The sequence below is a fragment of the Channa argus genome, chromosome 13, assembly GCF_033026475.1.
Source record: "Channa argus isolate prfri chromosome 13, Channa argus male v1.0, whole genome shotgun sequence".
NCBI lineage: Eukaryota > Metazoa > Chordata > Actinopteri > Anabantiformes > Channidae > Channa > Channa argus.
In genome coordinates this window covers 563,665-572,551 of record NC_090209.1, presented here as the reverse complement: position 1 = coordinate 572,551, position 8,887 = coordinate 563,665, and the positions used below count along the sequence as shown (strand labels likewise).

Below are 8,887 nucleotides of genomic sequence, written 5' to 3'. Positions count from 1 at the left end.
AGAGGACTAAAATCATGACAGAATACATTACAATGACAAAGTGAAACAAGTTATCAGACGTTTTTTTTTTTTATTCAATAAAAATAGAACTATAAACTTTTGTTGTGACATTTGCAAACGAGCACTTGCAGCATCTATTAGATGCTTCCATAACAACTGGAGTCCACATCTGGCTAACTGAAATCATTAGACATAATTAGGAAAGATACACTGTCTCCACTGTATATAATCCCACAATTTATGCTGCATGTCAGAGGGAAAACAAAGAACTCGCTCCCCCTTCCCCTTTTCTGCCCCAGGCAAGATGTCGATATGCCAAGATCTGTGATCAATCCAATACCAAGTAACTACAGGGCCAGTATCACCAACACTTTTTAATAATTAAGGTGGATGCATCATCAAATTGCTAATTTCCATGACCTTTAAATGTTTCTGTAAAAGTTTTAATTAGTTAAAATCCAGGACTGCAAAGTTTATAGGTAAATAGAAAATACTATCCTATTATCATAATAAAAAGTGTGGGTCTGTGGGTGGGGGATTCGTCTCCTCCTCTCTCCATTCTGTGTTTTATTTCGCATGATTTTTCCTATGGATAAATACATTTTTCAGCTTGCACTTGTTTCATTTTCGGCCTGAGAATACCAGCCCTCAGCGTTTCGTTTCGTCTCTTCCGTTCTTCTGCCCTATCTCTGCTGTTGGCCGCCCGGCTGGCTGAGGCCTGGCGCCGCTGGGTCACGTGATCACGTGGTACTACCCTAAAACCCCGGGGGGGGAGCAACGTGTGTCTGCTCCGTGCGAAATCAGCGGCGCAGACACAGACTGGCTGTTCGCCTCTTTGATGAAACAGCAGCAGTGCACAAAGAAGATAAACGGGTCTCATTACACGGGTATCAACAGCGATACCAAGCGTCGGTATCGATATTATCGATATCTCGATCGAAACGCCCACCGCATGACAAGCATGGTCAAGCTCCAGTACAGGCTGTTTGCAAAACAGTACATGGTACATTTAATTTTGGTGTTCAAAATAGTAATTTTGAGTACTTCATACTGAGTTAGGAGTACACCTAAAATACATGCTCAAGTATTGTACAGTGCTTTTTTTAAATATGCAAACTAAATAAGTGTATTGCACTTAATGCACATTTGTAAGGACAATTCCTAATTCAGTTCACTTGTTTAAAGTATGCAAGTATGCAAACTGATAAAAACTGATTAAAAGTAAAGTGAAATAGTAATAACATACTTTGTTTAAGGTGCTGTAATAGGAGATTATTCTACTGATACAATTTCCTGGGTCTACAGCAGGAATTCTGAAGACCCTGTGGGGACTTTGGCAGCACACAAAGAAGCAGCCACATAGCTCTTTTTGAGGATATGCGTAGTCCATGTTTATTTATTAGATGACAGTCTGGGGTTAGTTTGTCAGATACAGTACAGCGCACAATGCAACAAGCAGGTACAACATCAGCACAGCTCAGTATGGCCAATCACCCCCTCCCCATCCCACCCACCTTCTGCATGTGTGTTGAACCCCACTTCTGCCCCGTCCCCCTCCCCCCTACTCACACTAAGGCCTGTCCTTCCTTCTCCAGTGGATTCTCTGTGGTAAACCCTGATGTACTGAAGCATTTCATTATGTTACTGATATCATTGCTACTGATGACAAAGCTGACTGTCATTGTAACTGATAATAGCACTGTTGTTATCATTAGCAGTATTGTTATTTATACCTACATTTTTTTGTCTTTTTTGTTAGTTTTTATTTAGTTTTTTCCATCATACTTATATGTATAAAAAAAGGCTGCAACAGAGCCAGACAGTCACACAGGCAGACAGACAGACTGACAGACAGACAGACAGATAGCATTGGTGGGGGAGCAAAGACGACAGGAAGAGGCCTGGAGATGCTGCGACAGTGGATAATTACACTTACAGATGTCTGGCAGAAAGGTCAAATGTACAATTCTAATGAAAAACAAGGCAACGAAATGTAGAAATCAGTTTAAATCTTGAGTTTTCAAATGAAAATCAATTGCAATGCTGCTGTACTTGAAATATCAGGGATTAGTAATGACTGCAGAACAAAAACTCAGCAAAATCAAAAGAATGTTTTTTTTTTCTCTTCAAAATAGGACAGTTGTTCTCCCTATGAATATCAGGTCTTCTCCTCTGTTCCATAGAGCCTCACTGCTTTTATCCAAAGGGCTTTACAATGTTGATTCCCATTCACACACACTCACACAGCGATGGTGGAGGCTGCCATGCAAGGTGCTCACCTGGCCCACCAGGAGCAACGTGGGGTTCAGTGTCTTGCCCAAGGACACTTTGACATGTAGCCGGGAGCGGGGATCGAATCACTGACCCTGTGGTCCGTGGACGACTGCCTTTACCAACTGTTACACTGGGTGACACGTTCCTTTGTTTTCTTAAAAAAAGTTTACTTTGACTCAGTCCTATAGACACAGTACTGCTGTCACAAATACACATTGGGGAGCAAATTTCGATCAATCCTCGGCTGAAATTAGTCCCCAACAAATGATCCATGGCTCCAAACACATGGAGATCCCTGCCGTGAAATCGTTTTTTTTTTTTTACATATTTTGTTAAATTCAGTTTATCTGCACAGTTGGAGCCACAATGAGCAACACCATCAGCGTGTCTGTGTGTCACTCCAAGGCATCCAAATAAACATTTAGTGATAAAACGGATTTTTAGTTAGGGCTGCAGAAGGCATTGGTGCATCTCATCCATGTTTGTCATGACAGCTCTGCCTTGGCGAGAGGCATAAAGGTTAATATTTATGACATGACTTTCTTTCCTGATGGATATGCGCAATAAATAAAATTGTCATCTCTAAATGTCTCTAGGCTACTAAATGACAGGGAGGGAAAACCATATAGGAGATGAAGGTAGGTGGGGGCTGTGCAGTATAAATAAATTAAATGAATAATAAAAAAAACAAACACATTATGATCATTTTATAAAAGAAGCAAGGGAAATAAAAAAAAGATCAAACCTAAGGTTCTATTTACATTCAGAGATCGATATGTCAGATTCTCTATTTCTGTCAGCTCCTCCTCCTGTGATTTTGGACTCCGTGTGGTTTGATAGGGCTTCACTTTATGTATGTATGTCTGTAAATGTGGGTATAATGTGTATGTGTCTGCATAGGCTTTTCTGTATGGAGTCACATTCTACAATGCGCCTGAAATTGGTGATGAGGAAAAAAAAGTTTAATAAATAAGCCTCTGGTCATCGAGAATTCTGAGTACTGAGACCATCATTAGTTGGTCGGAAAAAAGTAGCTACTTGTACTTTGTTCAAAAAACCTATTTCCTTGGGGTGGTGACGCAAAGCATCTCTGTCAAGCATCTAATTTGAATGTAACGTTAGCTCCTGAAAGCTCAACACACTGCAGCTTAAGGCAAAACTTGCAAATGGATAGAAGAAAGATTAGATCTGAGTGATCAAAAATTAGCTACATTTCAACCAGAAAACTCTTGGTGCTAAATTCCAAGAAACAGTCCCTCCAGTACATTCTAACTTCTTCCACAGAAAATCCCAAAGCCCCAGGACATTAAACAAAGTTGCCCCCCCACTGTCCCAGATCACGCCACTCCTCACCGTCTGTTTTCATATTCAAATGACTTCAGCTTTAATCCATAGGGCAGTTACTAGTTTTTGTAGCATGCAAAACAACCAACTTTCTTGTTTAGCCCCAAGTGAAGAATGTCACAAAGGTGAAACGTTTGGTATCATCTGACTAATCAGCTACATTCAGCCCTACAGGCCCCACCCTGAAAGCTGTTAGATACAGCCCAGAACTAAATCTAGACCCTGGTTCCTCTAGGAGAAACGTTGGTGGAGGAACTACTGTAAATTCCAAAGAGGTTTCTTAATACTGGGTAACTGTCCCATGTGGTTGAGACTGTATTGAGAAAAACTAAAGCAAAAAAGCAGAACATTAATAAAAGAAAAACACCACAGACAACAGAAAATCAGGATGCAGTCACAAACATATTGAGTTACAAAACAGTTTTTGAGGGATAAAGAACTGGGTCTTCCTTTGCAGCTCATGATTAATTTTGCACAGTAGAGTAAATGAGCAAGTTTTTATGCGTTTTGGTGTTTTTACTAACTTAACTGTTAAACATGATCCACATCTATGAGCTGAATGTACTAAACCTTTGTTGACTGTGTGGTGAAATTTCCCACAGGCTCCTAGACAATTTCTCTGGACCCTCCTCCAACCTCCAACACAGTTGTATGGATGAGCTCTGTCAGTCCATAAACAGATTTCTGTTTTGGGTACAGGCCCAGAACATTAACAGTCACACCCACCCGCTGTCGTATTACATCTACAGAATTACATTACATGTAACAAATGGTCTTAGACAACTAGTGTACAAGAAGTCGTACTGCATACAGGTCCATTATAAAAACTTAAGCAGTCAGTTTTTTAGAACTGTAAATCATCTAAAACTATTTCAGTAGAGACCCAGAATAAAACATAAGATTAGAATAATGAATAACATGGCCTCTTTAAATAAAGTGGTTTTTATTTGTTGTTGTTTTAACAATTATTCTGAAGTGAATTAAACTGTTTTGTAACTTATGTCTGTGTGACTTGTAGTCTTTCTCGGCACAATCCCACATACCCCACAATCCAACAGGCTTTCATAAATAATATTAATGTAAGTTAATCCAAAACTGAAACGAGACCTCAATAAATACCTTAACATTCGATAACGCCAGAAATGTGTTTTTCATTAAACATTCAACTTTAAATTTATAGTTGGTTAAAACGAGAAAATGTTTCTGGTATTTTGTCCATTTGGATCTGTTTTTTTTTTTAAGATGCAGTGTAATCAGGTCTCAGGGCCGACGTAACATGGTTGGTTTGCATTTTTCCTGTTGATCAAACAGGAGGATGATGTAACACGACTGTGTGTGAGGACAAATGGACGATTGATGGACTGACAGAAAGGAGGAGAGGAGCCTCAGCTGGACTCTCTTAAGGCAACAGATCTCCCATCACTGCAGTTTAAAGGGCAGGGATGGAAAGCATGAACAGTCACACGTGGCTACACACACACACGCACACACAAAATGATTTGTAAATGCCTCAGGGCAGGGCATGCACCTTAGGTTTGACAGCTGCTATGACAGCCGCTTCCACATCAATAAGTAGCAAAATCATCCCCAGATGCATGCACACATACACAAAAACAAATACATAGCGGTGATGTTTTGCACTAATGCAAAAGTAAAAAATAACACAAATTTGTGACCTTTAAGTAAAAAAGAAATGAGACTTAAATGTGTGAAAAAGACTTAAATAAGGTAGTGCAGACATTTGGTCACTGAAAAAATGAATTGACTTTTTTCCCCTAGTCTTGTCTCACTCTCTTCCATAACATCAGCCATCCTCCTCCCTCTGTCTTCCTTTCTTTAACAAGAGTGAAGCACGGTGTGTACTTATGTATGTGTGTGTGTGTGTGTTTGTGTGTGTGTAAACTTGGAATAGAAAAAGTGAGACATCATGTTAACAGTGTCACTGCATTAACCCGTGGAATGTACTGAGACAGTGTATGTGAGTGTAGCAGGTTTGTATTCTTACTTTATAACATTACAGGCAGTGGAGTCAGGAGTGGTCTGTCCCTTTATGTTTTGCTGCAGGCAGGCAGTGTGTAGGTGTGTGTCTGTTATGTGGTGTGTGTGTGCGTGAGGGTGTGTGTGTGTGTGTGTGTGTGTCTAGCTGGGCCTGTTCAGGATGCTCGACATGGATGGAGCGATGGGGGGAGGTGGGATCGGGTTAACTGGTGAGGCAGGACCAGAGCTCTCATGGCCATGAGGAACTTGTCCCCGGCCGCTGTACTGCCCGATGAATGAGCCGTCCTCGTTGAACTGGATGTCCACACTGTCTCCGTATTCAGCCAGAGAGTCATCACTGCCCAGCTTACTGTCCCCACACAAAGACGGCTGGCTTTCTGAACGCTTCTCATCTCCATCACTGAAAGACATCCGAGAATCGTTGTCATTTTCACAGAAAAGCAACCTCTCAAATGACAACAGGCACACAAATTCTTAGAACGATTACAGGCCAGTTGCTTTGAAGGCATGAAGACATTTCTACAGCACCAATGCTGTTCATGCATTCATTCATTACTCATTAAAACAAAAGGGAAACGCACTAAACTAAACACAGGTTCTGGACCAACATACAGTGCATGAAGAAAACCCCTTCATTTTTATCTAATTTTATTATAATACTAAATGGTAAATGGTATAAATGGTCTGCACTTATATAGCGCTTTTCTATCTATTGGCAGTCAAAGTGCTTTACACTGCTTCTTATTCACCCATTCACACTCACAATCACACACACACTCACACACTGGTGGGGGAGCTGCTATGCAACTAAGTTGGAGTTCAGTGTCTTGCTCAAGGACACTTCCCAGAGGAGCCGGTGATTGAACCAACAACTGTGAGATTGGTGGACAACCTGCGCCACAGTCGCCTACAACAATTGTTGAAATTCAGTCAGAGGTATGAATCATGTCCAGTCAATTTAATTTACTGCAGGTGGACTCCACTTAAGATCTAGATACAGCTCAGCCAAGAGACTTTATAATATAATACAGTTTTAACTTTGTCATGATGGAGTAGCGAGAAAATAATGAGAAAAAACAAAGGGCGTCTGAAAACTTTCTGAGTGCACTGTATGCTGTCATCTTCGTTTTCAGGGTAGACTCTGCTTATCTAAGCAACACAATGTAAACCCACATTCACATATTACAACAACATGGCTCAGCAGTAAAAGAGTCCAGGTCCTAAAGTGACCTGCCTCCAGTCCAGAGTATTGAAAACAATTCGACCATGATGAATTGAAAAATTTGACACAGTTAAGCAGCTGACATCTTGTATCAAACAAGAATCAGAGAAAATATAATTTCGCTAAAACAACTGATCTCTTCAGTTCCCAAAGACAAGGTGTTGTTTTTTATTTTTTTTATTTTTATTCACCATGCAAATAAAACAAACAAAACAAAAAACAGTACACAATCACACAATACAAAACATAACAGCATAACAACATTTTAAGATACGACAAAAAGACAGGACAATCAATTACTACTGCTAATAATAATACTAATTATGGATATTAATAAGAGTCATGGTATTAAAAAAATAAAAATAAAAAACAAAAAAAAACAAAAACCAAAAAAAAAGATCATGAGTAGTCTAATTTTTTGCTGTTTGTGGTGGGGGTGTATGTGACATCAGTCCCAGGCATTTTGTTTAACTTGAAATGTTCTAGAAATGGGTTCCAAGCTTCATGGAAGGTTGCTATATTGCTTTTGTATGTAGCTGATATTTTCTCTATGGTTATGAATTCTGTGAGAATATTTGTCCAGTGACTGATATGTAAAGAGGTTTTATATTTCCAGTTTTGAAAGATTATTTTCTTGGTGATTGTTGAGATAAGTACTGGGTTTTTATATGTAACTTGGAGATGATCAACTTCTGAGATGTTTCCAAGTAAACAGAGGGACGAAGATGTGGGGATTCTGCAGCTCAGCATAGTGGAGAGTGTCTCTGTCACTGCTACTCAGAAAGAAACCACCGGGTTTCAGGCCCAAGTAGTGTGGAAATAATCTTCTGCACTATCTGAGGTGCATTGTGAGCAGGTATCGGTGGTGATTAAGGCCATTTTAAACATTCTGCTTTGAGTGATGTGAGTTCTGTGAATGGTCTTATATTGTATAAGCTGTAAGTTTGTGTTGCTAGTCATGGAGAAGGTGTTGTTACAGATTTCTATCCTAAAGTCAGATTTAGGAGACAGAACAATTTTTTCCATTTTTCTATTGGGACTGTTATTATATAGTCTTTGTTTGATATAATTTTATAGAGTTTAGACAACAGTTTCTTGGACATAGTGATTTTTATTATCTCGTCAGTTAGTGTAGGGGGCTGCAGTGGGTTGTTCATTATATTCATTCTTGATTTAATTATGAGTTTTAAATATTATTATTATTAACTGTTCTCCCCCAACTCCATACGTTTCCATTAATGTCTTAAAAGATAGAAATTGGTTATTCGCAAACAGGTGGTGAAGGTGAGGGATCACTTTGTTCTGCCGTGCTGGAAAGTGAATTGGGGTATGTTTATGTGTTAATTTGGTGATTTTTTTGAGCTTTCCACCAGGCTGCCAGAGTTGAGGAGAGGATTATTGTCTTAAAATAGTTCATTTTTTTTGACTGATTTTGGCATCAAAGCGAAATCAAACTGATATAGGTTTACATTGATTCTGTTCTAGGTCCATCCATGAGTTGTTGTAATTATCCTTTTTAATCCATTTCAATAGGTATTGCAGTTGCTGTTGTGTTGCTAGGAAGTAGTGTTGGAAATTAGGTGCTTCAAGGCTGTTGACAGTGAGATTCTAGGTTTCTAATCTATTTTATTAAATATAGGGTAATAGTTGAGATTAAAAAGCTCTGACAGCCTGGGAAAATAATAATGCCTAAATATTAATGTTGTCAATATGAAATGGAAGGAGGGTTATCTTCAGAGAGTGACAGTATTGGTGATTTGTTAGAATTTATTGTATAATTTGAGTTTAGGGAAAATTCATTAATAATATTAAATCTCTACTTTAGTGAGCTGTACGGTTCCTGTAAGTGTAGTAATATGTCATCTGCATAAAGTCCTGGATTCCTTTAATTCTGACATTTTGTCGTATGGCTGTTGCTATATAGATGGCAAATAGAGACAGTCAGAGTGGGCATCCCTGTCTGGTTCCCCGGTGAAGTGTAAAACTCTCTGAGGTGACCCCATTTGTGATTACAGAGGCTCTGGGTGCAGTATATAGTGTTTTATCCAG

General features: G+C 39.3%; 1 protein-coding gene across 4 annotated transcripts in view; it reads right to left on the bottom strand.

Moving 5' to 3' along the window:
• Positions 1–46: 46 nt before the first annotated feature.
• The window catches only part of LOC137139771 (neural cell adhesion molecule L1.1-like), a 45,309-nt gene continuing 36,468 nt past the window's right edge, over positions 47–8,887 (bottom strand). For all 4 annotated transcript variants that reach the window (XM_067527494.1, XM_067527497.1, XM_067527498.1 and 1 more), the window contains one exon: positions 47–6,016. In XM_067527494.1, the coding sequence (XP_067383595.1) occupies positions 5,758–6,016 (259 nt within the window). In that variant the 3' untranslated portion in view covers positions 47–5,757. The remainder of the gene's footprint in view (positions 6,017–8,887) is intronic.